Source organism: Carassius auratus, chromosome 25 (genome assembly GCF_003368295.1).
Source record: "Carassius auratus strain Wakin chromosome 25, ASM336829v1, whole genome shotgun sequence".
NCBI lineage: Eukaryota > Metazoa > Chordata > Actinopteri > Cypriniformes > Cyprinidae > Carassius > Carassius auratus.
This window is the reverse complement of record NC_039267.1, coordinates 1801905-1817438: the sequence shown is the minus strand read 5'-3', so window position 1 is coordinate 1817438 and position 15534 is coordinate 1801905. Positions and strand designations below refer to the sequence as shown.

General features: G+C 39.9%; 2 protein-coding genes across 14 annotated transcripts in view; one reads left to right on the top strand and one right to left on the bottom strand.

Annotated features, from left to right (window-relative positions):
- The window catches only part of LOC113042954 (neuronal cell adhesion molecule-like), a 61509-nt gene extending 55899 nt beyond the window's left edge, over window positions 1–5610 (top strand). For 5 of the 13 annotated variants that reach the window (XM_026201985.1, XM_026201983.1, XM_026201987.1 and 2 more), the window contains 4 exons: window positions 549–686; window positions 1170–1301; window positions 2075–2153; window positions 5076–5531. In XM_026201985.1, coding sequence (XP_026057770.1) covers window positions 549–686; window positions 1170–1301; window positions 2075–2153; window positions 5076–5292 — 566 coding nt within the window. In that variant the 3' untranslated portion in view covers window positions 5293–5531. Of the gene's footprint in view, window positions 1–548; window positions 687–1169; window positions 1302–2074; window positions 2508–5075 lie in introns of those variants that run through there. The other 8 variants (XM_026201993.1, XM_026201994.1, XM_026201992.1 and 5 more) reach the window with 5 other exon arrangements.
- The window catches only part of LOC113042956 (contactin-1a-like), a 551632-nt gene that overhangs the window by 147884 nt on the left and 388214 nt on the right, over window positions 1–15534 (bottom strand).

Here is a 15534-nt window from a genome sequence, read left to right as displayed (position 1 = left end):
AAAAACACAATCTAAATCTTTTATCACCATACTTCCACAAACTGATTAATCACAGTATGTTAATTTTCTGAAATGTTATAATTAAATATGCCCTAAAATTTTAAAATGTATGCATTTATGCATTTTCTGCATGTTTTGACCAAATGAAATATATCAGAATCAGAATCAGAAAGAGCTTCATACAAGGAATTTGAAATATAAACAAATCCTTCATTAAAAACCTTCACAATATAGAAAGGAATAAAACTCAATAAAATCATTAAATAAACACTTACAATCCTGATTTCTTTCTGAATTAAGTGTATTTTTCTCTTGTTTTAAGTATAAACACACTTCATTTTGAAAACATCTTAAAAACGTCCCAATCTTACCTGATGTGATTGTGCGTGTGTCTTATATTCTGGAGAACAAGACAGAAGCACTGAGGAAGAACATCTGAGTTTGAGCAGAGTAGTTCCCCGAGGCTCCTAACAGACGCAGTACTGGAGAGCTGTAGTCAGAATTAACTCAGACGCTGAAGTGCTTCCTGTTGTGCTGGAAACCCTCAGGTGAAGAAGACTGGCACAGAGAGAAGGTCAACGGCTCTCAGGTCCACGTTCTTAAGGGTTTGAAGAGAGGGTTGGTCTACAAGGTGCGTGTGGTGGCCCGCGGTCATCAGTCTGAGGAGCTGTTGGTTAAGGTCCCAGGTGAGGCTTCATCTCAGCCTCCAGACCTGTGTTGTGTTGAGATGATGATGATGATGATGAAGAGCATGACGCACGTCTGCATGTCCTGCACCAGTCCGTCTGTGCTCATTGTTCTCTGATCCACCAGCATGATTGTGTCACCTTCTTATTCAGCATTTCTGAGTTCTTTTCTAACACTCTTACATTTACTTGAGATGCAAGATGAAGATATTACGTATTGTTTTCTGAAAAATACATCGAAATTTAGTTTAGGCTGAAAGAAGAACACACTCGTTTAATATTTTGTTCTTCATTCAGTATAAATCCCTTCATTGTGATGCATTTGTCTGAGTTTCTGCTCTGTGTATCATGTGAATGTGTCTTGACATAAGAAAGAGCAGGACTGCGGAATGCTGATGAAGAGCACTATTCCTGAGTGTCCCTCTGTGTGTGTGTGTGTGTCTCATGGCGTCTGATCTTCTCTCTTCTCCTCCTCTTCCTCAGCGATGGTGAGTCCTCAGGTGGACATCGCCACTCAGGGCTGGTTCATCGGTCTGATGTCGGCCATCGCTCTGCTCATCCTCATCCTGCTCATCATCTGCTTCATCAAGAGGAACAAGGGCGGAAAATATCCAGGTGAGCACTAGTTTACGAGCAGTTAGTCTTTATTGTTATTCTGTCTGTTTCACACAGATTTAGTTCAAGTGTTTGTATTTCGGCATTGGTTCCACTAAAAAACCTCAAGTTAGTAACATTCTGTCAGCACTATTGTAAATATCATCTGGACACACCAATACAACTTAAACACTGAGTAAAATGCATTTTTAATTTTATTATTATTATTATTATTATTATTATTGATTATTTCATTTTGTAAACTAAAAAAATTGAAAAATGTTTAATGTTGAAAATGTAGCTGAAATAAAATTAGTTTAAGTTTTTTGATTTTATTTCAGTTAATGTTTAAAATTGTTTCAAGTAACATTTTTATATGATTTTAGTTGACAAATTTATTTGTTTTTTTTTTCTAAATTCAGGCTAATGATCTTATTGTGAACAACTTGCACATGTTTCCTTTTAAAAAAAGTTTAAACTAGTAATATTTAATCAAAATGAAGAAAAGATCTGTCACTACATTTATTTCATCACAACTTTCAATCAAACTATTGAATTAATTTGATGATATTGATGATATTTCTTCATTTAGATGCATTTCTTTGGAAAACAGGACTTGATATCTTCTGTCATTCTGTTGCTCCACTGACTGTATCTTGACTGAAGAATGTTTGTGTATTTGTGCTGGAGAATAAGAAGAGAGTGTTTAATCTGCGTGTTAAGTGTGTTTGTCATGTGTGTATGATGTGGTCTCAGTGATAAACACCAGTGTGTGACTCTGATGTCTGTCTCAGTTAAAGAGAAGGAAGATGCTCACGGAGACCCAGAGATCCAGCCCATGAAGGAGGATGACCTCACGTTTGGAGAGTACAGGTGAGAGCGCTCTGACCTGACCCTTGACCTCTGACCCCTCAGGAGACGGAGAGCAGATGAGCAGTTCTCCACGGCGTCTCCTTCATCTTCTCCTCCTGTGGGACTCGATCAGGTTCTTGATGATCCAGTAGTGTATTTACTGTGTCAGAGTATAGTCCTGCATCCTTCTCTTCCTGATCCAGAATATTCCTGCAGATGTTCCTTTCATATAAAGACGCTGATCTGAACTGAACTGAAGCTGCTGGTTTGCCATTTAACGTCTCTTCCTGCGTTATTCTGCACGTGTGCGGGACAGAGATGAATCTACGCACTTTGATCCTGTATAGCAATATTCTTTTATATTCCCTGCTTTATTAAATGATTTTCTTTTTATCCGCTGATTTGGGAGATTATTGCAGATGTTCTTCATAACGAAGGTAAATTATGTGAACCTGACAGCTGCTCTTCACTTGACACAAACCGGCATTTTAGACAAAAACATTTACATGAAATATTAAGAATTTACATGAAATATTAAGAATTTACAATAGAAATAAATGTTGTTGCATTTATGTCCCCTGAGATTTTAAATTAATATTTCAACAATTCTCCAAGTGAGAATATTTTCAGATTGTCTTGTAAATGTAAAATGTAATGCGATACTTTACTAGTTACTTGAAAAAAAGTAATCTGATGACGTAACTCGTGTTACGTGTGATAGATTACACCCAACAGTAGGTGTGTTTACATGGGCTCTTTTTACTTCCATCGGATTGAGTGAAAGGGGAGATTTATAATGACAGGACACTTATTCATGACACTTTATTCACCAGGAACAACAGCTCGTTCTGCGCGTTATACATCATTACGCTGTTTCTACGTCACTGTGCATGCGCAGTACTTTCCCGTTTCACTTTTCAATCCGATCAAGTGTTTACATGTCCTCCCTCTCGGATTACAAAAGGAATTATCCACCTCTTAAGATCCGATCTAAATTTTAGTAAGATCGAGCCAATTCAATCCGACTGAAGTGTTTACATGTGACTTTTTTATTCTGACTGTGCTTCTAGTCTATTACGATCGGATTAGAAGGGTCCATGTAAACGCAGCTTTACCTTGAATGCTATGGAAGTCAACGTTTGCCAAATGTAAAATATGAGTGTATAACAGCGCTATCTGAAACAAGTAATTCAGAAGTAAGATAAGCGTTGATGAATCAGAGTGGACTCAGATCTGCTCTGAATGAACACAGATCATCAGATCCTCATCACTGATGTGTAGTAGCTCTGAATCACATCTGCTGTGACGCTCGCTCAGACTGAGTCCAGATCAGAGCGCTCCGGAGTCGTTCCTCTCGTTTCGTTAAGAGCGCTCGAACACGGGAAGGTAAGCAGGAATCTGCATGTGAAAGGAGAAAAACACAACCATTCCAGGATCACACTTCACGTGAACCGCTAACACATGTCATCAACAGACTGAGAACATCAGAGAGAAGGAATCACAGACAGAACGGGCCCTTCACACAGAATTTGTCAATGTGTCATTACTTTTCCATATAAAGTTAAAAAGAATTTCAAATTTAACATGCAGTGCCACTCATTAATGCCAATTCCACAACAGTGGACCAATCAGGAGACCCCGGAGGCGGTGCAAGCATCATCAGCTTCTTTGACATGGCAACTACCGTATTTTTCGGACTATAAGTCGCACCTGAGTATAAGTCGCATCAGTCCAAAAATACGTCATGAGGAAAAAAACATATATAAGTCACACTGGACTATAAGTCACATTTGTTTAGAACCAAGAACCAAGAGTTCACATTACCGTCTCCAGCCTCGAGAGGGCGCTCTATGTGTTCAGTGTAGACTACAGGAGAACTGAGCAGCACAGAGCGCCCTCTAGCGGCTGGAGATGGTAATGTGAACTCTTGGTTCATTTCTCTCGGTTCATGTCAAATTAATTTTGATAAATAAGTCACACCTGACTATAAGTCGCAGGACCAGCCAAACTATGAAAAAAAGTGTGACTTATAGTCCGGGAAATACGGTATATTTATTTCCATCACTGTGTCTCATCTCAAGCCCAAGACGTGTTCTGAGTGAACGGCCCCTAACAGATCTGTACGCTCGAAGACTGTAGAACTACTGCGGTTACAGGCTTTTAGAATTGATTTTATTTTACTGGGGTTATACAGTATTTTTGGGACTTTATATATAAATATTTTTATTATTATTATTACTTTAAAAATATATAAAAGTGCATATATATATATATATATATATATATATATATATATATATATATATATATATATATATATATATATATATATATATATATATAATAAAATTATTTTTGCCTTTATTCATGTCCAATGACTTCTGAAATTGTATCAACAAATTCAGAACAACAACAAAAATCCATAATAATAATCCTAATTATAATAAAACCCAAGAAAAGGAGGAGTAAGAGGCGGTCTGTAATCTCTCGTGACACAGCAGGAGCTTCATGGGAAGTGTGGCTACATCCACTCATGATTCATGTATGATTTGAAGTTTTCTCAATCTGTTTGAGTTTTAATCGTTCATGAATCACCAGCAGAAGGAGTGTCTTCAGGTGTTTGAGGAATGAATCTGTAATGATTGAGTCAGCTGGTGCTTCAGGAATCAGGCTTCATGGCATGATGTTTAATCACGGCTTGATGAATCTGTTTTTCATCTTCACGCTTCAGATGCTGAGATATTGACTGCACTTCATCCATCTTTATTCCTCTGATAGTTTCCCATGATGCTTTAACACTTGTTTTGAAGTTCACGCAGGTTTTGTCTCTCATCCTGTCACATGTCTGTGATTGCACATGTGACACTGATCCTGCATGTGTGTGCCGTCCATCTTTTGAGTTTGATTTGCATCATGATTCACCTGCATGTGGTTTTCTCCTAGTGACGAGGACCATAAACCGCTCAAAGGGAGCCGAACTCCGTCCAGTGGCACGGTAAAGCGTGACGGCAGCGATGACAGTTTAGTGGACTCTGGAGACACACAGTTCAACGAGGACGGCTCGTTTATCGGACAGTATAGCGGGAGGTCGGATAGAGACGCCACACACGACAGCTCCGAGCCGCCGTCTCCGGTGAACGCCATGAACTCAATCGTGTGAGATCCGCTGATTCATGAAGCACGCTTCGGTTCACTGGAGACCGGCTGTGTTCACTATAGCACACTATCATACTACTGCAGTGTGTAACCTTATGCAATCATCTAGATATCAGGCACAAATATAAGCATTTTCATTCATGATTTGATCACTCAGATGGAATTTATTCCTTAAGGAATAGTTCCTCCAAACTGTGAATGTGTTCACCCTCAGTTCATCTGAGATCAGGATGAGTTTGTGTCTTCATCAGGTTTGTAGAAATGTAGCACTGCATCAGAGTCTCATCAATGGATGCTCTGCAGTGAATGGGTGCCGTCAGAATGAGAGTCTGATAAAAACATCCCAATAATCCACAGCACTCCAGTCCATCAGTGAACATCTGGAGAAGACAAAACCTGAAACACATCCAGCATTAAGATGATTTTAACTCAAATACACAGAGTCTATAATCCAGAATAACACTTCCTCCAGTGAAAAAGTGTTCTGGTCTGAATCAGGAGAGAGATCTGCACAGATCAAGCAGAGTTTAAACAGATCTAAACTAATGTGAGAGACAACAGCAGATGCACTTTTCCCTGGAGGAAGTGTTATTATGGATTATAGACTTAATGTCTCGATGGATTGTTTCTGACGGCACCCATTCACTCCAGTGGATCCATTGTTGATCAAGCAATGCAATGCTACATTTCTCACACCTGATGAAGAAAGAAACACATTGAGTTTGGAGGACCTGTTCGTAAGGTGACTGCAGAAGCACAGCACATTCAGTGTTCAGTGTTGATCATGTGATGATGCAGTATGCTAGTATTATATTACGAACGCATGCATGATGACAATATTCTGCTCTTCCACTCCGAGGATCTGATTCTGAGAGAAGGAGACGCTCTCACTGTATTCCAGAGCACTGCTGCGGTGTTTAATGACAGTCACACACTCCTGTAGATAAAGTCAGACGCTTCCAGAGCATCATCTTGACCTGCAGGTGAACCTGTGCAGTTCCCATAGCAACACACACCTGGGATGCTGCTGCTGCTGATGCTGCTGATGCTGATGATGATGATGATGATGATGATGCTTCATCTGTGTGACTGTATATGAGTTCATATGGAGGAGCGTCATCAGGCCAAGCCAAGCGCTTTGAAATATTCACATGTAGAATTAGACTAGAATTCATCAGAGGACATTTATATTGAGTGAATACAACACTGGCTCATATATCATCCCAAAATCAAAAGAAAAATGTTTGAAATTATATTTTACATCAAATATAATGTTTATTGGTTATTTTATTTTATTTTATTTTTAGAGTCGTACATTCTTTTTTGAGTCATGACTTTAGCTTGAAATTCACATAAATTGAATTTATACCCATTATTTGATTCAAAAATCCCCATTGTTTAAAATATGATTGGTTTTCTTGATGTGTAAAATACAATTTTTATTTTTTTTACGGGGGATATTCATGTAATTCACTCTCTTTACACTTTGCCTCATTCAGTTTTTGTAGATCTTCCTGTCAAAATGAACTGTGTGTGTGTGTGAGAGAGAGAGAGATTTTATGCTTTTTTTGGAACTTGCATCAAGTTTGAATTTGAAATGTTAAATGTTGTTTTGTAAAGATATTTTGTTACTGTAAATAAAGTGAGAGTTTGTGTGGATTGTGAACTGAAGTGCAGGACAGGAGTGTGTGTGTGTGTGTGTGTGTGTGTGTGTGTGTGTGTGTGTGTGTCAGCAGCAGTATTGATCTCTTCTTTCATTGATTATATATCCTCTTGTACCGCAGCTCTTCCTTCTCTCAGTCTTTGTAAAGGGATTTTGTACTTTAATCTCAGAAGTGTTAGAGTTTTATTAACCTCATGTCTCATTTTATTCAAGTTTGACTGGATGATATTTCAGCCTCTATATATAATATTCATAATACTATTGAATGAATAAATGTATTGCATTATAGATCTCTCTTGTGTTTGTGTTGTTTCTGAAGAGCTGATCAGCATCTGACTCTATGAGATGCTGTATCCCACAATGCACTGCACCTTGTGTTTCCAGTGTGACGAATGAGCCACAGTTTTGATCAGGCTGACATTTTTACACAAATTTTAGTTAGAAATGAATAATAACTTTATGTAATGATGAACTGGATGCTACTCAATCATTTCAACATCAAACTGTTGCCATGATTATTATTATGATTATTATTCATATTATTATTCATATTATTATTATGACACACGTTCTCAGAACATTCACGCAAGTTTAAAGTTATGAACAAACACAGTAACATAATGTTTGTTCAATGATCTTTAGTCTTTAATAAAGTTCTCAAAAAGTTAGCACACGAAATGTATTGTTGTTTAGTCATGGAACGTCTTTTACATTTTAAATGGTTTCAGAGAACATTTCAAAAGTAACATTCCCATAATGTCTGCTAAAGATGAAGCTGGCATTAATGTCTGCAGTACCAGGAACGTTGAGATTCCGGGAGAAACACCGAGGATTCCAGAGAAAGTGAAGCTGAAAGAGAGAAACAGTGAGTAACAGTGTGTACAGAAGCTCAAAGCCTGTTTATTTTAGTCATTGTCATGTTTCCAGTGTGGAGAGAGAGCCATCTGTCCTGTGTGTGTGTGTGCGTGTGTGTGTGTGTGTGTGTGTGTGTGTGTGTGTGTGTGTGTGTGTGTGTGTGTCCTCACAGCGCTGGCACACACTCTGCCGTCTGTTATCTGTACACAGGTCATTTTATCTTGTTTTAGATCATTTTCTGCAGGATTCTCACAGAATCATCAGATGAAATGAAGCTCGAGCAGTTGTAGTTGTTGCAGAAGTTTTAGGAGTTAAATGTTGTAAATACTGGAATAAATATTTAAATGCATGGTGATTATGATATGCTCATCATTTTATGAGGCTTCCTTATTTATCCAGATTTTCCAAGACCTTGTGAATCTTCATTGTTCAAAGACAAAAAGTGTTGATGAGTAGGGAATACAAATGAAAATATCTTTAGTTTGAGTTGTCTCCGCTCATCCTGATTCTCAGTGTGGTCATGTCGAGGGTCTGTTGTGGCCCCGGGCCCCTGGTTTATCAGTAGTGCTGCACTGTTTGCTGAAGTTCTTCAGGTTTCTGTCTCCATCTAGTGTCAGAGACTCACACACCAACAATAATCAGCTCATCTTCACAGTCTGGAGGAGCTTTTGAAGCTTTATTGAGATGTAACTATAGTCTCATTCAAGACATTGCCTAAATCTGAATTTGATATAAAATATATTTTATAGATATCAAGATATAAGATATAATCTTTTCCATGGTTAAACAGAAGGACATGTTATTAATCCACTGTACAATAGGTGACCTGTCTACTTCCAATACAGAGCTATGAGACGCTTGGACTGAAGTATACTAATATCAACACGTGAATTCCTGCTGCCGTGGGGAACAATATTCTATGGGGGTAATTCCCAATGTTTCATGGGTACAGATTTATTGATACCAAATGGAAAACAAATCTAGCCACCTCTTTCCTAAACTCCTGCAGCTTTGGGCAGTTCCACAGGCAAGGCAAAAGTGTACCTTCTCATCTTGAGTAATATATATTCTCATAATCCAGCTGTATTAATTTGAGATTACTGTTAAATGTCTGTTGTAGAGTTTTTATACATACACAGTATCTTTACCATACACCCAAGGGAATATTTACATTTAAATCAGTTCCATCCTGCTTCAATGACTAATCTTCAGTTGCACTTACCTCTATAATCATGAAGTGCTGGGAACGGCTAGTCATGCACCACATCAAGTCTGCCCCCCCCCCCCCCCCCCGGACCCCTTCCAGTTTGCATATCAGTCCAACCGGTCGACCGATGATGCCATCACAAATGCCCTCCACTCAGCACTCACACATATAGAGAAAAAAGGACTCATATGTCAGAATGCTGTTCATAGACTTCAGTTCAGCATTCAACACTATCATCCCTCAACAGCTCATCTAATAGCTGAGTCAGCTGGGGCTCAACACTTCGCTGTGCAACTGGCTGTTGGACTTTCTGACTGGAAGACCTCAGGCAGTACGGGTCGGCAGCAACACATCCAGCACCATCACACTGAACACCGGGGACCCCCAAGGATGTGTGCTGAGCCCCCTCCTCTTCACTCTGCTGACCCATGACTGCACACGATCACACACCTCAAATCTCTTTATTAAGTTTGGGTCTCATTAGCAACAAAGATGAGACAAACTATCAAACTATATGTGACAACAATCTCTCTCTGAACGTGGAGAAGACAAAGGAGATTGTTGTAGACTTCAGGAGAGTGCACACTCAGCACATTCCTCTGACCATCATGACTTTTGCATTATTGACACACTGTTTTCCTCATGTCAAGTCAAGTCACCTTTATTTATATAGCGCTTTAAACAAAATACATTGTGTCAAAGCACTGAACAACATTCATTAGGAAAACAGTGTCTCAATAATGCAAAATGATAGTTAAAGGCAGTTTATCATTGAATTCAGTGATGTCATCTCTGTTCAGTTAAATAGTGTCTGTGCATTTATTTGCAATCAAGTCAATGATATCGCTGTAGATGAAGTGACCCCAACTAAGCAAGCCAGAGACGACAGCGGCAAGGAACCGAAACTCCATCGGTGACAGAATGGAGAAAAAAAACCTTGGGAGAAACCAGGCTCAGTTGGGGTCAGTTCTCCTCTGACCAGACGAAACCAGTAGTTCAATTCCAGGCTGCAGCAAAGTCAGATTGTGCAGAAGAATCATCTGTTTCCTGTGGTCTTGTCCTGGTGCTCCTCTGAGACAAGGTCTTTACAGGGGATCTGTATCTGGGCTCTAGTTGTCCTGGTCTCCGCTGTCTTTCAGGGCAGTAGAGGTCCTTTCTAGGTGCTGATCCACCATCTGGTCTGGATACGTACTGGATCCGGGTGACTGCAGTGACCCTCTGATCTGGACACAGACTGGATCTGGTGGCTACAGTGACCTCGGAACAAGAGAGAAACAGACTAATATTAGCGTAGATGCCATTCTTCTAATGATGTAGCAAGTACATCGGGTGTTATGTGAAGTGTTTCCGGCTCCGGTTCACCTAATTAATGCAGCCTAAAAATCCTTTAACGGATTTGGATATTAAAAGCATATTAGTATTTTATGTGTATGCCAGGTTAAAGAGATGGGTCTTTAATCTAGATTTAAACTGCAAGAGTGTGTCTGCCTCCCGAACAATGTTAGGTAGGTTATTCCAGAGTTTAGGCGCCAAATAGGAAAAGGATCTGCCGCCCGCAGTTGATTTTGATATTCTAGGTATTATCAAATTGCCTGAGTTTTGAGAACGTAGCGGACGTAGAGGAGTATAATGTAAAAGGAGCTCATTCAAATACTGAGGTGCTAAACCATTCAGGGCTTTATAAGTAATAAGCAATGTTTTAAAATCTATATGATGTTTGATAGGGAGCCAGTGCAGTGTGGACAGGACCGGGCTAATATGGTCATACTTCCTGGTTCTAGTAAGAACTCTTGCTGCTGCATTCTGGACTAGCTGTAGTTTGTTTACTAAGCGAGCAGAACAACCACCCAAAAAAGCATTACAATAATCTAACCTTGAGGTCATAAATGCATGGATTAACATTTCTGCATTTCACATTGAGAGCATAGGCCGTAATTTAGATATATTTTTGAGATGGAAAAATGCAGTTTTACAAATGCTAGAAACCCGAGCCTTGCGGTACTCCATACTGCATTTGTGATCGATATGATACATCTTCATTCACTGCTACGAACTGATGGTGGTCATATAAGTACGATTTTAACCATGCTAATGCACTTCCACTGATGCCAACAAAGTGTTCAAGTCTATGCAAAAAAATGTCGTGGTCAATTGTGTCAAACGCAGCACTAAGATCCAATAAAACTAATAGAGAGATACACCCACGATCAGATGATAAGAGCAGATCATTTGTAACTTTAAGGAGACCAGTCTCCGTACTATGATACGGTCTAAATCCTGACTGGAAATCCTCACATATACCATTTTTCTCTAAGAAGGAATATAATTGTGAGGATACCACCTTTTCTAGTATCTTGGACAGAAAAGGGAGATTCGAGATTGGTCTATAATTAACAAGTTCTCTGGGGTCAAGTTGTGGTTTTTTGATGAGAGGCTTAATAACAGCCAGTTTGAAGGTTTTGGGGACATATCCTAATGACAATGAGGAATTAATAATAGTCAGAAGAGGACCTATGACTTCTGGAAGCACCTCTTTTAAGAGCTTAGATGGTATAGGGTCTAACATGTTGTTGGTTTAGATGATTTAACAAGTTTATACAATTCTTCCTCTCCTATAGTAGAGAATGAGTGGAACTGTTCCTCAGGGGGTCTATAGTGCACTGTCTGATGCGAAACTGTAGCTGACGGCTGAATGGTTGCAATTTTATCTCTAATAGTATCGATTTTAGAAGTAAAGTAGTTCATAAAGTCATTACTGCTGTGGTGTTGGGAAATGTCAACACTTGTTGAGAATTTATTTTTCGTTAATTTAGCCACTGTATTGAATAAATATCTGGGGTTATGTTTGTTTTCTTCTAAAAGAGAAGAAAAGTAATCGGATCTTGCAGTTTTTAATGCTTTTCTGTAGGATAGGTTACTTTCCCGCCAAGCAATACAAAATACCTCTAGTTTTGTTTTCCTCCATCTGCGCTCCCTTTTTCAAGTTGCTCTCTTTAGGGTGCGAGTATGCTCATTATACCATGGTGTCAAACTGTTTTCCTTAACCTTCCTTAAGCGTAAAGGATCAACTGTATCTAAAGTGCTAGAAGTCCATAGTTTCTGTTACATCATCAAGTTGTTCTGAGGTTTTGGATATGCTAAGGAATTTGGATAAATCAGGAAGATAACTTAAAAAGCAGTCTTTTGTGGTAGAAGTGATGGTTCTACCATACTTGTAACAAGAAGTAGAATTTATAATTTTGGCTATATGAAGTTTGCACAAAACTAAATAATGATCTGAGATATCATCAGCAGTTCTCACAATCCTGTTCAGTTTATGTCTCTCCTCTGCCATACTGTTTCCAAACCAGCAAGAGATGCAATATGTGAGAATGCTCTCAATAGTGCCTCTATAGAACATGGTCAAGGCTGGAATAGGGAGATGCACCTTCTTCAGCCTACGGAGAGAATGAAGAAGCTGTTGGGCCCTCTTGATTATAGCTGTTGTGTTGTCACTGGAGGTTAGCTCATTGTTCAGATGGACCCCCAGGAACTTGACACTATGTACTATATCCACCTCAGAACCGCTGATGGTCAGTGGGAGATGCTGCCGACGACTAGTCCTCCTGAAGTCGACAACCGTCTCCTTGGTTTTATTGGTGTTAAGGACAAGATTGTGTTTTTTACACCATGCTGTAAACTGTTCCACCTTCTCTCTGTATGCCGACTCATAATTGTCAGTGATGAGGCCAACAACTGTGGTGTCGTCAGCGAACTTTGAAATATGATTGGTGGTAAATCTAGCAGAACAGTCATGTGTCAACAAAGTAAACAGTAAAGGGCTAAGTACACACCCTTGAGGTGATCCCGAGCTCACTGTGATTGTCTTAGATATTTTGTTACCTATTCTGACTGTCTGCCGCCTCTCCGTCAAAAAGTCCAAAATCCATCTACACATGCCAAGATCCACTCCCATTCATAGCAACTTTTGTTGTTGTGGCAGAATTTTATTAAAAGCAGAGCTAAAATCAATAAATAAAATTATTGCATAAGTGTTCCTGTTTTCCAAATGTGTCAATCTGAGGTGAAGCAGGGTAGATAGAGCATCCTCCGTTGATCGGTTTGCTCTATATGCAAACTGCAATGGGTCCAAACAGGTTGGCCTTATTGTATAGTTGTATTTTATATTTTATATTTGATCTAGATTTTCAGGCTCTACTGTTAGTGTTATCTGTATGCATCGGGGGTCTGAGAGTAATTAAATATTAATTCTCTGTATGTATGTACTGTACATGTGGAAGAATTGACAATAAAGCAGACTCGACTTGACTTGACTTGAAGAGGTGTCTTATAAGTCGTTGTAAGTGTTGCGATCTTCAGTGATCAGCTGCATGTCATTTCCCCAGCCTATTTAATGCCCTGTCTTTTGTCTCATGTTTGTAAGATCGTTGTTGGAGTTTCCCCGTGTTGTTTCCTGTTTAAGTTCTCCTTGTGTGTTGCTTCGGCTGCATTGAGTTCGTCACGTCAAGCTGTACCTGTTCCAGTCTCGTTGTGGATTCTACACCTGACTCATCACTCACCACTCTGGGGAATTCTTCACTGTTATTACTCATCTCACCTGGATTGCCCCTGCGTCACCACTCTCCTGCTGGCTGCAATGGGAAGACCTTTGCTGTTCTCTCAAACAAAGAGTTATTTTACTTGCAACTTGCATCCGCTTATCTTTCACGTAACAGAACGATCTGACCATCATTATGGATGCAGCAATTTCCGCTTCACTGACTGAGTTCATCAACCACAGTATCGCTCAAATGGATCAGCAGCAGGAGAGTATCACCACTACAGGGAGCGCAGGTGCCCGAGCTCTCTCAAAAGTTCCAACTCCTGAGTAATCCCACTGCGCCTCCCACACCACCGGTTCTCCCCACACCACCGGAGCTGAGTAATCAACCTGAGCTGCACCAACCGTTCCTCAGAGCTATGCTAGTGAGCCCAATTTTTGCAGAGCCTTTCTAACACAGTGTTCTATGCACTTTTCCCTACAGCCCAGGACCTTTGAGAGAGAAGAGTCCAAGAGAAGAGGATCTTCGACCATGCGGTAGCAGGCAAGGATGCTGCCAGACTCCTCGCAGATCTAAGACAAGTTGATCGTACGGTAGCCAACTACTCTGTCGAGTTCAGGACGTTGGTGGCAGAGTGCAGATGGAATGAGGAGGTGCAGTGGGACTGTTCTTGCATGGGCTGGCTGACGATGTCCAAAGAGAAATATACATCTTGGACCTCCCCCAGAGTCTCAACGGATTTGTCGACCTGGCGTTTCATGTAGATGCTCGTCTCAACCACCTGGAGTGGTGCACTCGTCCTAACCGCAGATTCGGAGGCGCTGAAGGCCGATCAACCAATGAGGGAGACACGGTATCCCAGATCCCATGCCCATGCAGGTAGAGAGAGCTCGGCTTTCCCGGAAGGAGAGAGAGAGGCAGAGATCCTGAGGACTTTGTCTATACTTCGAACAACGGGCCATTTCCCACATTCGTGTCTAGTAAAAGAGCTGGCCCGATAGTAATGAAGAGGCTACTGTCAGGTGGGATCTCCGCCGAGAAGTCCTCACAATCCACTCTCCTTCCGGTAAGACTGAGATGGGCCAACCATCTAGATTAAAGACCCATCTCTTTAACCTGGCATACACATAACATACTAATATGCTTTTAATATCCAAATCCGTTAAAGGATTTTTAGGCTGCATTAATTAGGTAAACCGGAACCGGGAACACTTCACATAACACCGTACTTTCTACATCATTAGAAGAATGGCATCTACGCTAATATTAGTCTGTTTCTCTCTTGTTCCGAGGTCTGGAATTGGAATTGAACTACTGGTTTCGTCTGGTCAGAGGAGAACTGACCCCAACTGAGCCTGGTTTCTCCCAAGGTTTTTTTCTCCATTCTGTCACCGATGGAGTTTCGGTTCCTTGCCGCTGTCGCCTCTGGCTTGCTTAGTTGGGGTCACTTCATCTACAGCGATATCATTGACTTGATTGCAAGTAAAAACAGACACTATTTAACTGAACAGAGATGACATCACTGAATTCAATGATGAACTGCCTTTAACTATCATTTTGCATTATTGAGACACTGTTTTCCAAATGAATGTTGTTCAGTGCTTTGACGCAATGTATTTTGTTTAAAGCGCTATATAAATAAAGGTGATTGATTGATACTCACACCTCAACTCACACTCACAAATTACCTGCTCTTATCATCTGATCGTGGTTGTATCTCACTATTAGTTTTATTGGATCTTTACTCTCTCTATTTTTTTCCAGACATGAAAATGCAGATGTTGTGTCATTAGTAACAATAATAATCAATCACTATTTCAAATTTTCTAACTGTTTGATCACATTCTACGGTTACTATTATGCATAAAAACCGTACAACAATACCAAAAAAACGTACAACAATACCAAAAAAACGTACAACAATACCAAAATAAAATAAAAATGAAACCATCAATGTATTTCAGAATTGGTACTTTATTG